The sequence below is a fragment of the Gallus gallus genome, chromosome 23 (assembly GCF_016699485.2).
Source record: "Gallus gallus isolate bGalGal1 chromosome 23, bGalGal1.mat.broiler.GRCg7b, whole genome shotgun sequence".
Classification (NCBI taxonomy): domain Eukaryota; kingdom Metazoa; phylum Chordata; class Aves; order Galliformes; family Phasianidae; genus Gallus; species Gallus gallus.
Window position 1 is genome coordinate 3,972,296 of NC_052554.1, and position 16,517 is coordinate 3,988,812.

The 16,517-nt window shown below is 52.6% G+C and overlaps 1 protein-coding gene across 2 annotated transcripts in view; it reads left to right on the top strand.

Moving 5' to 3' along the window:
- The window catches only part of EPHA10 (EPH receptor A10), a 33,969-nt gene that overhangs the window by 12,578 nt on the left and 4,874 nt on the right, over positions 1 to 16,517 (top strand). The window contains exons 4-16 of one of the 2 annotated variants that reach the window (XM_425778.8): positions 676 to 831; positions 1,359 to 1,697; positions 6,680 to 6,801; positions 8,352 to 8,514; positions 9,579 to 9,687; positions 9,984 to 10,039; positions 10,672 to 10,797; positions 12,281 to 12,466; positions 14,103 to 14,164; positions 14,286 to 14,489; positions 15,527 to 15,676; positions 15,803 to 15,981; positions 16,055 to 16,216. In XM_425778.8, coding sequence (XP_425778.3) covers positions 676 to 831; positions 1,359 to 1,697; positions 6,680 to 6,801; positions 8,352 to 8,514; positions 9,579 to 9,687; positions 9,984 to 10,039; positions 10,672 to 10,797; positions 12,281 to 12,466; positions 14,103 to 14,164; positions 14,286 to 14,489; positions 15,527 to 15,676; positions 15,803 to 15,981; positions 16,055 to 16,216 — 2,014 coding nt within the window. Of the gene's footprint in view, positions 1 to 675; positions 832 to 1,358; positions 1,698 to 6,284; positions 6,486 to 6,679; positions 6,802 to 8,351; positions 8,515 to 9,578; positions 9,688 to 9,983; positions 10,040 to 10,671; positions 10,798 to 12,280; positions 12,467 to 14,102; positions 14,165 to 14,285; positions 14,490 to 15,526; positions 15,677 to 15,802; positions 15,982 to 16,054; positions 16,217 to 16,517 lie in introns of those variants that run through there. The other variant, XR_005841630.2, reaches the window with a different exon arrangement.

The window sequence follows — 16,517 nt, forward strand, 5'->3', positions numbered from 1 at the left end:
TTCCTCGACTAGCGGATGAACCGCTTTCTTGTTTGAATATCAAAGGCGCTTTTCAAAGGGTAAAGGCAGCCTGTGTATGTATGTATGGCCTGTAAAAGCAAATTGCTGCTGTTTGACTCCAGTACACACCCCACTGCCTGCAGTGACTGCTGTCAATCTGCAGTGATGGCACCACGGCTGGCAGCTTTGTGGCTCTGGTGGCCAATGAGTCCTCCAGCTTCTCGATCTGCCCTTGTTGGGTTGGTGCTAAGTCTTGCTGTGGCTCCCACATCCTTTTGCTCTGCTCACCCAGCTCTCACCACTAAGCTGTGCGTTTTCTGTATCCCACATCTTTCTGCAGCCACCTCCTCCTCCACATCCCTCTGTAGCATCTTCCAGCATCAATCCGGCTGATGTCCTGCCAACAACCATCCTTCTTTCAGTGCCTCCGTAGCCCACTGAAAGGGTCCCACAGCCCTGGGGCCAGCACCAAGTGACAGCATCAAAATGTCCATTTGGTTTGACCCGGAATGGACATTTCCCTTGGTGCCAGGATCCCAGCAAGGAGCTTGGAGGGTGATGTCCTCTGGCCAGTGGCAGGCAGAAGAAGCCCAGGGAGCAGGATGGTGCAGTCACCAGCTGTGGCCTTGTTCAGTTTGTGCTGTTCTTTCAATAACTCTCATTCTCTCTTTCCAGCATGCCTTCCAGGATTTTACAAGCTCTCCCTCCGCCTCCCTCTCTGCTCTCCTTGCCCTGAGCACAGCTTCACACATGAGGAAGCCTCCACCTTCTGCTCCTGCCAGAAGAACTACTCCAGGTCCCCGTCAGATCCTCTGTCTGCCTCCTGCACGCGTATGTCTCACTGAAACATTGGCTTTGTAGCACCAAAGAGAGCTGGGCCTGGGGAGGGCGATGGGCTCTCCCTGTTCCATGGGGGTGCGAGGTTCAGTACATCCCACATGTGGTCAGGCATGCAGGCACTCACTGGTAAAACTAGGGCAGTTAGTTGTTCAATGTAGTTTGCAGATTTTAATTAGTTGGCTTCTATTTTAATTGGGTTGGACCTCAGCTCCTTCAGGGACGGATGGGGTAGAAGTGCCTGCATGGCAATGAGAAGCTCAGGCATGGGTTGAATGGCAGGGTGTTGAGTGAGGAGCACACCTTGTGTGAGCCTTGGCTGGCGGCCTGTGGGAGATTCCTCCAAAGAGGAGCCCACTGTACAGTCCAATGTCCCGTGTTCCCATCCTATGAGCTGCCATGGGGCTCCTGCCTGAGCACAGGCCTTGTTCACCACCACCTGCATCCCTACCAACGTCCCCAAGCCCTACCAGTGGGCGCCCTGAGCAACCTCAGGCACATGGCTACCCTTCTCCTCCTAGGCCCACCATCTGCCCCAAGGGACCTGGTGTACAGCCTGCGGCGTTCCTCGCTGGTGCTGCGCTGGAGCGCTCCTGCCGACGCGGGCGGCCGCAACGACCTGACCTACAGCCTGTGGTGCAGCCGCTGCCCGGCGCCGCGGGGCGGCTGTGAGCAGTGTGGCAATGGTGTGGGCTTCGTGCCGCAGCAGACGGGACTGGTGGAGCGCACCGTCACGCTGGTCAACCTGCTGCCCCACGCCAACTACACCATCCGCGTGGTGGCCCTCAATGGCGTCTCGGCTGGCAGCCCGCTGGCAGGACAGCCCTACGCTGAGGTCAATGTCTCCACTGGGCTCACAGGTATGGGCAGGGTGGGGGTGTGATATGTGGTGTGGGTTCCTGGCTCGTTTGTGGCACCTGCTGCTCTCCTTGATCCCAAAGCCACTCAGTGGCTGGCTGGGGACAACCTGGGCTGGGAGTCACAACTCCTTTGAGCAGCTGTAGGGTGGGTTTGCAGCTCGTGGAAAGCATATTCAAAGAGATGTGCTTATGAAGCCACTTGTAAAAGGACTCTTATAAAAGCACCTGGTGTGTTCCTTCTTATAAGGATGCTTATAAAAGCACCTGATGAGAAGGCAGGGCCAGCCCAGGGAAGCTCAGGTGCATGCAGTGTACTGAGTGATTGGAAGGGGTGGAGCCATGATCCACCCCTTCCCAGCCCTCATTTAAGGGTTGGCAGTGGAGGTGAGGGTATCTCTTGCTGGAGATCTCTGCCTACATGAGGCCTTCCAAAGGTACGCAGTTCTTTTCTTTCATTTCTGCATCTGTGGCTGCTGCATTTGGGCTTGTTCTTGTTTGCTGTAGCCAAAGACGTTGCCACCCTGCTATTACCATCCCGTTATAGCGTTTCAGGCATCTCCAGGGATGGGGCAACGCAGCTCTCAGCCCTCTGAGCATCCTCATGGCCTCCTCTGGACGCACTCCAACAGCTCCGCTCTAGGTTTGAGTTCCCTTAGCAGAAGGGGAAGCTGCTGTCCGTGGTCCTGGGGCCTCTTTATGCTCAGCTGTTGGCCGTGCAGCACTGCCTTGTTGTGTCCTTGTCTGCTCCTCCGTGGCTACGTTATTAATTTGCATGAAAGCCCTTTGCCAAGCCACGGTTAATGGAGACAGATGATCCTCACATACCTCTTGGCAGGAATTGGCCAACAATTTCATCTGAAAGGATTAAACTTTGATCTTGTTATAAATAATTTTCCCACCACTTGATCAAATGGTTTTGCCTGTGTTGTTGCTCTCTCTCCTATCCTAATTTCTGTGAATCCGCTCAGTGGATGCTGTGCCACAGACCAACCTCAGTAGAGGTGTCACTCCTCATTAGGGCCGTGGCTGTTCAAGGAGGGATTTAGTGCTGGGAAGAGCTGTCCCAGAGCTCAGGTTAGTCCCGAGCCGGCAGTGCGTGTGCTGGGGAGGGTGGGAGCTTAATGATGTCTGATAATGAGGGGTTGCTGCAGAGGTTCCCCTGTGGGTGGTGGGGCAGAGCCTGAGGCAGGAGGTCCCTGTGCTCCATAGGGAACGCAGCAACAAGTCCGTGGTGCCAGCCTGTGCCGAATCTGTAAGTCTGTTCAATGCAAGTTTTCATTTGGGTAAGTGGGAATCTCACCCCCTTACTCCACGCTGTATACTCCTGAAGGAATTGAAGTATGCATAAAGAATATGGCATAATTAATCTTGTAATCTGCTCAAAATCAGCGTCTCTTGTCGAGCTGTCAAGCCTCCGGATGCAGATGGTGGCACAGATTTAGCTGAGCAGCTGAGATTCAGGAAGCTGCTTGAAACCCTCAAGTGTTTTGCTTCTGAAGGTGTCCCTGCCCAGGCTGGAGCTGCTCCCCATGTCCTGGGGCCCCTTTGTTCAAATCCATCACCGAAGTGCTGAGTGGGGCCAGAGATAAGCAGAGAGCGAGGCCTCAGGGATGCCTGGAGCAGAGGCAGCTCCTTTCATGGCTGCGATATGATGGTCTTGGGGATGTCTTTGGCAGCATCAGGAAAGCTCTGGCTGGAGATATGCAGATTCAGAGGGAAAATTAAACAAAGAAACAAGACCCTATTTAGCTGTCAGATCCCAGCTCCTCTAAATATAGCTCTGAGTGCATCTTTCACACTACCCTTCCCCTTCAGCATTTACAAGAGGGAATTAACAGTTGCTCATTGTATTGGTGAGGAAAAAGAGAAGATGCTGTTTAGTCTGCAGGAGGCAAAATTAATACCATGTTTTTTCTAATCTGGCCCCAGCATGGGACTAAACAAAAGTGTTTGAGGAGCGAACGGAGCTGTTTACCTGCAGGAGCAGATCAACATCAGCTATGTAAATGTACAATGTGGGACAATGTCATTTATATTCCCGGCGGGGATCAGCTCCTGTCTTAAAGGGCCTTTAAATCTGTTACAGATTAATAACGCAGCCAGTGCTGGAATGCATTCTGTTCTCTGAGACTGGGAAGTGCTTTTTGCTGAATGAGGTGCTTTGAAGCAGCTGCTGTGTGCACATTGCTGCTGCTGCTCCCTTGGCTTTCCCCCACTCTGCTGCCTGCAGCGGTGGCATTGGAGCTGTGCAGCAGCTTGAGCGTGGGCTGCCTTGGAAGCTCCCTGCTCCGTAAGACTCTCTGAGCTTTGCCATGTGCTCGGGCTGTCCCGGCTGCACGGGCATCTCGGATGCTGATCGTGGTGCAGCCGGCAGCTCTCTGCTGCCAGTTCACAGGAATTAACAGGTGCAAATTGCTGCTTGTGCTCTGCCGAGTGACCCTGCAGTCAGCTGGGCTTTGCCTTGGCTCTATCACAGCAGCTGATTGTGCTAATCAGGGACCTGGGGTGACTGATTGCACCGTGGGGTGGAAGAGAAAAGTGGTTTGCAGCAGAGCTGCTCCCCATCAGCTGTGGCATCTCCCTGTGTCTCTGTGCACCTCGAGCTCTGCCCCAGTGGAGATCTCCCACTCCTGTGCTCTGACTCCATCTCTCCTCGCTGGCTCTGACTTTGGGCATCACCTTCACCTGTGCTGCAGCTGTGGGTTTGGCAGCACTCATCTTCTGAGCCTGATCTGCCTGCTGTCTGCTGCTCACAGGGAGCGATGCTGAATTACTGTGTAATGAATGGGTACAGAATGGACACTTAAACTGAGGAATTCAAGCTCATTTCTTAGGACTAAGATCTGTCAATGGGCTGCAAACCCATTGTCCATCTGTCCTCAGCATCCATGTCCCTTCTGGATGCTTGCTTGGACACCCGGGGCTGCTCATGGCACAGCACCTTTGTGCCATCGTTGCTGCCCCACCAGTTAATGGAGAGGAGCACACCCACACGCAATGGAGTGGAGTTTATAAAACCAGGCAGAGCGCTGAATAATTTAAAGTTTGCTTTTTCAGAATAGAGGCAACGTTAGGGAGGCTTAAAATATTGATGGGAGACATAGTTGTGTTTTTTTTTCTTTTCCCACAGTGTGAAATGCTTTATAGTCTGTGTGATTTCCTTTAATCCCTTTTAAGCATGGTGAAGGCTGGTGCTCGCTTTGCTGGCATGCTCCATGTGTGCTGCTCTCCAGCGAGGCACTCAGCGGGCATGATTTCTCCTGATGGCTTTGTTAACAGTCAGGAGACCTTGTTCATGTTTTCTGTTTGCCGTATTCAGAGATACAGGCAGACATCTGTGCAATATCTTATTGATGGGAATCATATAACACAGCAAGGAGCACTTAGCTCCGTTTACAGGAGCAAAGCCCAGGCTGGCTTTGGGAGCATGCACCGGCAGGGCTGCTGCCAACCTTCTTGTCTTGCTTTGTGCTTCTCCTTCTTTACCCATGAACAATTCAACGTGCCCTTAAAGGTCAGCTTTGGGGCCAGTGTGTATGGATTCAGAGGGTTATTCTTCCAAATGTCAACCCACGTTTAGGCATTGGGGGCCGAGCAGTGTGCAGGAGCTGAGTCTGATGCCCTCGGAGTGCCCAGCCTCATTCTGCATCCTCGTGCTCTCAGAAGAAGCTGAGAGGACTTGGAATCAAGGAGCAAATCATCATGAATAAAACATCAGCAGGACGTTTTTCTGCAGCGGAGATTAATGAGCTAAGTCATAAATACAGAATTTCACAGATACTTAAGTTTACTTTCCAGGGACTTGTTCCTCTCTGCAGGAGTCCTGGTGGAGCAGTCAGCGCGTGGCTGGGCACAGCCAATTCCCTGCACAGCTTTCCCTGTGCTGCCATGTGCAGGTGTTGAATTGCAGCTGCAGACCCTTTGCTGTGGTGTGTTCCTTGGCCTGGGGAGGTCGGGCTTTCTGATCAACCCAGAATGAGGAGCTCCAGCAGAAGCATTTTTCACATTATATTTTCCCTACTAAAACATTTCTTGTCTGTCTTAAGGAGCATCAGAGCCACTGCCGTCATAGCATCTCCCAGCAAGTGATGGGTGCTGCCTGTGGGCTGAGCATCACAGCAGTGCTGCTCCTGGCTCAGGGGGAGCATTGCTTCCTTGGTGAGCTCCTGTGATGCAGCTGGAGCTGCTGGAGCACCTGCAGTACACTTGCTAGTCTGGGCATTGGGATGATCTGCAGCTATTCTGGGCAGGAGATGGCATGGTGGAAGCAGGACTAGCTGCCACGTGCATCCTGCACAGGGAGGTGAGCGAACCAGGAGCAGAAGCGCCAAGGATGATGATGCAGCATGCAATGTGTGCTGGTCAGAAATAACCAGGCAGCTTCTGGGGCTCAGCTTGAGCACTGGCAGCAGGCAAGGCGGGCAGCTCTGCCTGGTTCCCAGTGATGGGATGGGATGGTGAGTGGGACAGCGCTGGGGGGGCTCAATGTGTCCTGCAGCTCCCACGTGCCGTTAGCAGCAGGCGCAGAGCACCTGACCCCTGCAGCACTGTGGCAGAGGTGCAATCAGGGCTTTTTGCTTCTTTTAGGACAGAGCCTTGCTAGCTGACCAGATCACAAAGCAGTTGTATTTTGGATGATCACCAGCTTGGAATTTGCCCTGTTTCAGTCCTGATTCAGAGAGAGGAAACCACAAACTGCACAAGATGAATGCTCTTCAGCCATTCAGATTATTAAAAGCTTTTACTTTGGCATCAGAGGACAAAAGCAGAAACAAAGTGACCACGAATGTGAGGACAGTGGTAAAATCCCCTCTAACTCATGCTCTCCTAGCTATTAATGTGGCTGTTGGTAACCGTAGTGCCCCAGGCTTGCTGCCAGGGTCCCCCAGGCGGGCAGGCTCTGCTGTGGGGTGGCTGCTTGGGGGCTTGCAGGGATGCTCTGCCTCAGCCATCACCCCCTGCTTTCCCCTCTGCCCTTCCAGTGCCAACTCCTGTCACCGACATCCGCACCGATAAAGTCGAGCAGAAGAGCATCTCCTTGTCGTGGCAGGAGCCAGGCTTCCCAACCAACAGCACCGAGTACGAGGTCAAGTACTACGAGAAGGTATGGCTCTGGGAATGGAACCAGCACCTATGAGGCTCTGTTCCTCAGCATCCCATGGCTCAGCGGTGGAAAACAAGGGATGTGAATGCATGGTGGCACGGTGAGGGTTTTACTGGCACCTGGGAGTGGTGGAAGCGCTTCCAGTGGGTGCTGGTAGAGGCTTTTCCTGTCCACCAGCCTTATGAAATCCGCTTATGTAAGTTTTTGGAAATTTGGGTTGTTTGGAGGGTTTATTTTAATTAGGGCTCTTTTTTATTTTTTTTTTGGTCCCCATCTGTTCAGCAAGATTTCTTCCAGTCTTAACGTTGACATCTCCCTGGGAGAAAGAGTGAAGCCATTAATTTCCATTCATTCATTCGTTGGATGGCTTTTCTTCAAGAATAGTACAAAGCTGAGGTTTGGGTGCTTGCCATCACCCAGCTAGACAGGAACTCCAAACCATGCGGTGCTTCCTGAGCTGTGATGAGGTGACACCTACGTTCATAGCCTGCTCTCTTGGGAAGTTTGGGACCAGTGCTCTTTGTTGGTTTAGGACCAAGTGCCACCAGCCCCCGACTTCAGTGAGTGGCCTCGCATGCTGGAGAGCCCACCAGCAAACATTTCTATGACAGCCACTTAATTCAAAAAATAGCTGTTATTTGACAGACACAGCGGGATGAGAATTTTAGAAGAGATACCAGTGGGCAGAGAGCAGAGACAAAGCTCTACATCAAAATAAATGCATTTTATGACACAGTTCCGCAAATTACCTTATCTGCGTGTGCTCAGGCTCGTTATGAAACTGTTTGCATGTCAAGCAAACTGTGCAGGTGACACGTTGGCATTCTGTATTTAGAAACAGGCTACCTTGAAGCTGATTCATATTAATGTGATTTTTTTTTCAGCATCTGATAGATTTGAAAGGAGGAATCTGTGGGGGAGGGCGAATGCTGAGAGTAATACGGTAATTCCTTTGCAAATGGGCTGCAGCAACAAGATACTCAGGGTATGTGCAATGAGGAGACATCCTGCTTGGGTGGAGAATTTAAACTACAGTTTAGCAATTACTCACTGGAATGAGGCTCTTGATGCTGACAGGAAAATCAACTTGGTTCCTAATCTATGCTTTTAAAGCTGTGCTTTGCCTATGGAGATTCAAGGGGAGGAGTGCATCCAACAGAAAATCCTTTTGGTGGTGACATCCCAGCCCTGAATGCGTGCTGAGCTATGGGTGCTGCGCTTGATGGCACCTCCCTTTGTCACACAGAGGTATCTGTAGGTTGTTGGGCAGGTGGATGGAATCCCAAGGAGCCATGCTGGGGTCCTCCCCACTACTCTGCCCTTTGCCTGTCTTCATAGCGCATTGTCTGGTTCTGTCTGCCATTTCCTGTGACCTATCTGTGTAATTTCAATGACCAAAAGATCAGGTGTTTCCTTTCTGGTGAAGGCTGTGTGTTTGCTGGGTTATGCCGGTGAGAGCTGGTGGGAGGGTGAGGGCACAGCTGTGACAGTGGGACTCTGTGGTGCAGCTGTCGGTCCCTTTCAACCTCAAGCAACTCTCTATCTCACAGGATCAAAGAGATCGAAGTTACTCAACTGTTAAAACCACCTCAACAGCCGTGACAGTCAATAACCTGAAGCCTGGCACCCTCTATATTTTCCAAATCCGGACATCTTCCTCGCAGGATTACGGCAACTACAGCCCCAGCATTGAAGTGGAGACGTTGGCTGAGCGTGAGTCTTGCATGTGAAAGCTGAATCTCAGAGCGGGTTCTTCCCAGGACTTAGAATCATAGAATGGCCCGGGTTGGAAGGGACCTCAAGGATCATGAAGCTCCAACCCCCTGCCACATGCAGGGCCACGAACCTCCCCATTTAATACTAGACCAGGCTGCCCAGGGCCCCATCCAACCTGGCCTTGAACACCTCCAGGGTCAGGGCACCCACAGCCTCTCTGGGCAGCCTCTTCCAGGCTTAGTTTTAATTGCAGGCTTAGTTTTAATTGCACTGTCCTGTTTGCAATTGTGTTACAAGCAGGCACTGGAAGTTGAGCATCGTGTAGTGGCAGAGAGGACGGTGATCTGTGGGGGCAGCTGCTTTGGGGGACAGGAGCAGCTCGGAGATGGCTCTGGCCCTGGGTGCCTGCCCAACACATGGGGCAGCTGCCTCCACCCACTGTCCCCTGGCTCTCAGGCACTTCTCCATCCTGTGGCTGGATCGAGTCAGCCAGCATCGGTGTTATTTGCTGGGTTTTACTTTTCACAGTTTGCATTCATAACTGTAGTCCAGAAGCATCTTATTTCACTGACTAAAAGAGGGCTTGGAGAGATGGTAGGGTTTCAGTTTAATAACCCACCCTGGCTGGAAATGAAAGCCCTGAGATGGCTTGGCTCAGTACGACTCGCACAGATTGTGTTTAACAGGGCTTTAAATTGCATCCATTTACCACACAGAAGACATTTTTGGAATGAATTGAAGCCAATGAAAATTTTATATAGAATGTAGCTTTCTAATACCCCTGTTTGCAAAAGCAGGAAGGGGGAAGGATGAATGGAAAACAGTGGGTTAGCCATCAATTTTAAATCGTCCACCCCACTAAGCTGGATCCTTTGCTCAGTATTAAGTGGTGTCACGAGCTGACCCAGGCTGTGAACTGTTGGGAGGATGGGGAGAAGCAGCCTGGCACTGCTGGTGGGTCATCCCCAGCCTTACTGGAGGACACAGGCTGGCACAGAGAGGTGTGGGACATGGGATGTGCCCCAGGCATGATGCTGATGGCTCTGCTTCCCTCCTGGCAGTGACAGTGGCCTCAAATGAGCAGAATCCTGTCCTTATCATCATAGTGGTGGCCATCGCGGGGCTGACAGTGCTGGTGTCCATGGTGGTCGGCATGATGGTCTGGAGGAGGTGAGTGGGTTGGTGGCTGTCCAAAGCTGTTCCTTGGGCCACATACTCATAGAATGGCTTAGGTTGGAAGGGACCTTAAAGTCATCCAATTCCAACCCTCTTGCCTTGGGCTGGCTGCCCCCCACCAGCTCAGACTGCCCAGGGTCCCATCCATGCCCTTCGGCACCTCCAGGGATGGGGCACCCACAGCTCTCTGGGCTGCACTGGCTCTAAGCATGGGCACTGAGCTCCGTTGACTTTTGTGCTCCATGGGAGGCTGTCCCAGGCAATGACACGTATCCTAATTCTTATTGCAGGCAGTGTGGGTACAGCAAAGCCAGCCAGGACGGAGATGAGGAGCTCTACTTCCACTGTAAGTGCAGTCTGGCCAGCACGGTTAGTATGGTTGGTGGGGTCCCCATATTTACTGCAATTAATTGCTATTTCTATTAATAACCCAACTCTCCACCACGCAGCCCTGACCCTTTGCTGTTGAAGTGTTCCCACCTGCATTACCCAGCGCAGGGCTGGGCACAGCAGTGCTCCCTGTGGGCGGTGGGCTCAGCAGCTCCCATCCTCCAGTGGGGCACTGGTGTGCCCAGGAGGTATGGGGATGCTCTTGGCAATCCCTGGGCCACATGAATTATTCCATCAGCTTTTCACAAACAGCTGTGGGAGAACACAGTGGTGTTTTCTGGGGCTATTTCTGGTGACTGAGCAGCAATAACTTTACAGACAATGGTTGTCAAAGGAAATTCCAGTGTTGGAATGGATGAGTTTCTCCGATGCCTGGCGTATGCCTGCTCAGCACACACAGGCTCTCCTGCTCCCTGGAGTGCTTCAGGTGCTCACGTGCTGTTGGGATGCACTGGGGCTTCTCTCCCCTGATCTTGATGCTGCCCTTGGGGGGGATTCTGTGCAGAGCAGAGCTGGGGAGCGCAGTGTCACTCTGTTTTGTGCCTATCTATCTCGTGAGCCTCTGTGAATTTGCCTCCTTTGCTGCAGTTAAAATACCGACCAGGAGGACATACATTGACCCAGACACTTGCGAAGATCCCATGCAGGCTGTGCACCTCTTTGCCAAAGAGCTGGATAACGCCAGTATTAAAATCGAGAGGATCATCGGGACAGGCAGGTTTCCCCCATGGCCTCCAGCACTGTGTCTGTATGCATCATCCCCTGCTCAGCCACTGCCTGCCAATGCTGCCCTGGGCAGCTCCTCACCCTCCACCCCATCTCCCCATCATCCCTTCCCACAGCTCTGGGCAATGGGGTTGGTGTGTTGTCCTGCAGCTGGATTTCCCCTTCTGCTTTGCTTTGCTGTGGCACTATGCACAGCCAACAGAGTGAGGCGTGCACCAGAGGCATCAGCAGTGATCTGCATCTGGGCAGGCTGACAGCAGCACAGGAGCTATTTATAAATATGTGAACTTAATGATTTATTGATTTTCATCAACCTCAGTGCCTAAAACTTAAAAGCAAATTAAAATCCCCACGCTGGGCCCTAGAGCTTTAACTGCTAATGTGTGCCAGAACACGGGAAACACGATTATTCTTTGTCATTTTTTTTTCCTAAAGATAAATTCAGCTGCAGAAAGAGAAGAGCTGGGGGAGGTGTAGGGGGTTGCCCTCCAGCTCTGAGGGCAGTGATGGAAGGAGAGGCAGAACTCATCTGGGTGCTGCTGGGCCCGCAGTCCCACATCGCTTCCAGAAACAGATCAGTGTTTGAGAGATCAAGAAAGAAATTAGTTGGGGAGATGTTTAAATATAAAGAGTTTAAGAGTGCATTAGTCTCGCTGCTGACCTAACAAGCACCTGGCTTTCAGATCGATAAAGCTTTTCAGATCTATGCTTTTCTTTTCTTTTTTTTTTCTGTAAAGCCAATATTGGCCTTTTGCTATCAGTTGGGTAGCTCTTATTACTGAGCACATGGCTGTGAGGAGCAGGGTGCTCAGCCCCAGGTGCTGCTCGGATGCTCCAGGTCCTGCTGTGCTTTGTTGCTGTGCAAAGCAGAGCTGTGCTTGGGAGCAGAAGGGGCCAGAGAGCATAAGTGTGATGGCTGGGGGTTGATCTTCTCATGGAGAAATGCCCAATAATGCCCTTGAGCAGAGCATGGGGAGAACATAGCTTGGAGACTGAGCAAGAAGAGGCATTGTGTTTGTGTTCTGTAGTGTCACATGCTGATGCAGAACTTGTGTGGGGTCAGGGAAGGCAGCACAGAGGACGGCAGGGGGAAGGCTGCATCCAGGCAGGGCTCCTTGCATGGCTGAGCTCTGGCAAATCCTCTGGTTAATGATGGGAAGGTCTGTGTTGTGTACACAGTGAGACTCCTGGCTTGTGCTGGACGGCTGCGCGGTGTGCTCCCAAAACAAAGGAGGTAACTCCTACAGGGGAATCCTTCAGGGCTGCTGCCCTCTGCTTTGCAGTGGGTGCTGTAAGCTGTCCTTTGAGCACACTGTGACAGCATTGCCCTTTCACAGCGCTGCTCCTTCCTTCACGGTCTGCAAGTAACAGAGGTCTGGTGCAGCGATGTGCAAGCTATGGCAAGGGGTCTGTTGGGAATGCGGGGATGTCCCAGTGGGGATCCTGCTTACCCTCTCTCTGTGCCATACAGGAGAGTTTGGTGAGATCTGCCGGGGCTGGCTGAAGCTGCCAAGCAAGAGGGAGCTGCCAGTGGCCATCCAGACCCTGCGGGCCGGCTGTTCTGCCAAGCAGCAGCGCTGCTTCCTGGCCAAGGCGTGCACCATGGGCCAGTTCGACCACGCCAACGTCATCCGGCTGGAGGGGGTCATCACCAGAGGTAAAGGGGCTGCACGGGGTGGTGGTGGGCTTTGTGCTTCCTGGAGGGACGGAGCAAAACCCACCTCTGTGCTGCATTATTATCCTGTTTGTCTCTGCTGGCTGTTGCAGTGCGTTCACAAGGGATCTCTGTGCAGAGTGGGCAGGGCAGATCCAGCATCTTTGCAGGGAGGCACAACGTCAGCACTGCCCGATGGAGGCACAACATGCAAACCAGTCCATGGTTTTACCACGCAGGGCATTTCTGCACCTTTCTTTCCTTTTTTCCCAACAATATTCCTATGTAGTAGGAGTGTCTATGCATGGTGGCAGCCGTGCTGCTGACCCACAGAGCCCTGCACAGCGCAATGCCAGTGGTCTCTGGGACTCCATCAGCATGAAAATGATGGAGCCAGGTACTCTGTACTCAAGAAATGCCTCGTGCTGCTGGAGAAGCACAGAAAGGAGTGCTGGAACCTTTCACAGCAGCACTGCAGTGTTGGGGCAATAGCAGCCTGATTGCCCTCTGACAAAGTGCAAGGCTGCTGATGTTGGTGATGCACCATAGATTTTGGGCAGTGTGCTAGAGCTGATGCTTTGGAGAGCAATGCCCTGGTGCTGTGAGCGCAATGCTGTTGTTCTCTGGAAATCAAGTGTTAGCTCTTTTGGTGCTCTGCTGATTAATAAAATGCTTACAGCTAGATTAATAAATCCGAGGAGTAGGACTGGCTTAGCAGCACAACAGCGTGCTTTTAATAAAAGCAAATTGGAGGGAGGTGGTGTTGGTGAAACAGATGAGGCCAACTGCTCCCAGCCCTCATGGGAGTGAGCACTGAGCTGCTCTGCAGTGATGCACTGAATGGGTATTGGTGTCAATCTAAAGGCATGTGAGCCCGTGGTGGTGACTTGAAGCGGCCCTTCACTACGTGAGGAAGCATCTCTGCCCTGAGTCTGGGGCTGAACTGGCTGCTTTTGTGTCATTCTGTAAGTAACAGATTTATTTGAAATGATCTCATCTTGTCAAGAGGCACAGGCTCCCCAGGAGCATCTCGTCCTGCTCTTGGATAAGGCTGTGATACGTGAGCCTGTGCAGTGTCACAATCTTTGAAGGAAAAAAAAGCCTGTACCAGGCTTTCCAGAACAGCTGGAGAAATGAGAACAAACCCTTCACCTAATGAGAATTTCCTCTTGGCAATTGTGTTTCCATCCCTTTTAGCCAGATCTTCCCTTTGTTGAGCTTCATTAATGCTGGCAGAGCTCATTCTGTGGCTGTGCTGTCGGGGTGCAGGAAGCCCAGCGCTGTGCTGGAGCTCTGTGCATCTCTTGGTTATGATAATTCAGAATGGGAAAATCACATCTTTGCTGTGAAGCACCTTCCAGCGTGAGCTCCTCCCTCAGCAACACTGCACAAGTCCACGTGCATGGGCTCAGCAGGGCCAAAGCACTGTTGCTTTCCATCAGCAAGCCTCCCTCACCCATCCCTATTGGTCACATACATTGCCTCACCGGTGGAGTTCATGACCAAAAATCCCACGTGGAAAATCTATCAAACAACCTATTTTTGCAGGTGGGGGAGGTTTGAGGGCCGGGAGTTGTGCTGCACGCTCCCATTCCCCCTGCAGCAGCATTCATGCAGCACTCCTTGTCTGTCCATGCAGGGAACACCATGATGATAGTGATGGAGTACATGGGGAACGGAGTGCTGGACTCTTTCCTCAGGGTGAGTGCTGCATGCTAACTGCTGGGCTCCATCACCTGCTTGGGCTTCAGCGGGCATCACTCAGCTCCAGCTTTTCCTCCTCCTCTTTTCTTTCTTTCCTTCTTTTTGATTTTATTTGCAGAAACACGAGGGCCAGCTCACGGCCAGCCAGCTCCTCAGCATGTTGCAGGGGATAGCTGCTGGCATGAAGTACCTGGCAGAGATGGGTTACATACACAAAAGTCTGGCTGCCCACAAAGTCCTGGTGAACAGCAGCCTGGCTTGCAAAATCACGGGATTCAGACGGCTGCAGGAAGATAAGATGGAGACCATCTTCTCCACCATGGTAAGATGCCTTTCAGAATGGGATTTGGACATGAAACGTGTTTGGCTGGGGATCTGCCCCTCTGCATGGCGAGCAGCCTTGGGCTTCATTAGCTCTAATTTGTCATTCATAATGAAGTTCATCGTTTTCAATTAAGAACGTAAGTCCTGCTTGCTTCCTCCTCGCACCTCATCAGCTCACCCTGTCGCAGCTGAACCTATTAGTGCATAGCATTAACCAGGCACAGAGGTTTCAAAAAGCCCTGATTGTGCACTCAGCTGAGCCCTTATTGTTTGCAGGGAGAGTGCAGGCAGTGCCAAGGAGGTGTGCGTGCCTGTAGGTACCTGGGGCTGTGTCCCAGTGCTGGGCACTGCTGTCCCAGGGAGAGAAAGGCCTGGGTTTGGGTTCAGCCCATGGTCTGTCAGGAGCTGCACTTTGCTGCCAGCTCTGAGCTGGCTGATAGCAGCGAGGATCTCAAAGAAGTATTTTTTCAGCCTTTATCATGAGCTCTAAGGAGACCTTGGGGAAAGCATCCCCAACCTAGAGAGAATGTGGCGAAATGGGACTAAGCACTGAGCAACCCACAGAGCTTGGGAGAAACCTTTCCATGGCATGATCAGCCCAGCTGGTAGCTTGGGGGTTGAGGTCTCTCTGCTGTTAATTACAATTAGCTGTGGTGTCTGTCACCTGCTTCCCCTGGTGCATCCAGAGGGTTCTGCAGAGGTGGAGGACAGGGTTGCTAATTACAGGAGAGCAGCCGGGGTGGAGGAGCTGTGTGTTTGTGCAGCTCTGAGATGGCTTTCGTTAAATATTAATGTATAAAATGCCATCAGCTCTTCCCAGAGCCATTCTCCCTGCCATTAATATTTCAGGACTCGCCTTCCCATGCAGCGTACCATTGCATGACCATTTTAAAGTAAACGGAGGCATGAGTTGTCAGTATTAGAGCTGCACGTGGTATGCAGGGGGGAGAGGATGCATGAGATGGCCCTGGGCATCACTGTGTCACTCTCTGCCCTACATGGCAGCCCCATGTCTCCCCTTTTTCTGCCTGGCAGCGTGGAAAGAGCCTGGTGCTGTGGTCAGCCCCCGAAGCCATCCAGTACCACCACTTCAGCCCAGCCAGTGATGTGTGGAGCTTCGGCATCGTCATGTGGGAGGTGATGTCCTACGGCGAGAGACCCTACTGGGACATGTCCCACCAGGATGTGAGTGCCCCGGCTGCGTGCCTGATGTCGTTGCATGGCCGGTGGGCAGCTTGCCTCCACGGTGGCTCACCGTGTTTGGTGCAATCTCTATTCACCATCCCCTCACCTCTCTGCCTCTCTGTGCAGGTGATGAAGGCGGTGGAGGATGGCTTCCGCCTGCCTGCCCCAGCACATTGCCAGCCGCCGCTGCACCAGCTGATGCTGGACTGCTGGCAGAAGGAGCGCAGCCAGCGCCCCAAGTTCTCCCACATCCACGACGTCCTCAGCAAGATGCTGCAGAGCCCGGAGCTGTCTCCGTGCACCAGGTGCCTGCCTGTCCCCACGGGGCTGGGCCCCTGCCATAATCCCCACTGCCCCTCACCTCCCTTCTGCCCACAGGTCCCGCAGCACTGTGCCCCTCACCGAGCGCTCCTTCGCAGCTTTCCCGGCGTTCAGCTCTGTGGGAGAGTGGCTGGAAGCCATAGGGATGGGCAGGTACCGGGATAACTTCACTGCTGCAGGCTGCTGCTACCTGGAGTCCGTGGCCAGGATGACAGCGCAGTAAGTGTGAGGGGGTCAGGCTGCAGCCTGGTGTTGCTGGGTTCAGTCGAAGCAGAGCTTTGTAAGGTTTCTAAATTCCAGCCACTTGTGGCGAATGGAGGGGGCAGATCTTCCCAAAGGTGTCCGCAGAATGCTCACTGGCGTGGCTGTGGTTGCTTGTGCTGTGCAGTTCAGCTGCTGCATTCTGGAGCTGTGGTTTGGGATTTTAACCCATAATTTCTGACAGGAGTAGTGTGTTACCTGGCCCATGCACAGAATGGTGTCAGACAGAGGAGAGATTTGCTGACAGACGGCACTGCAG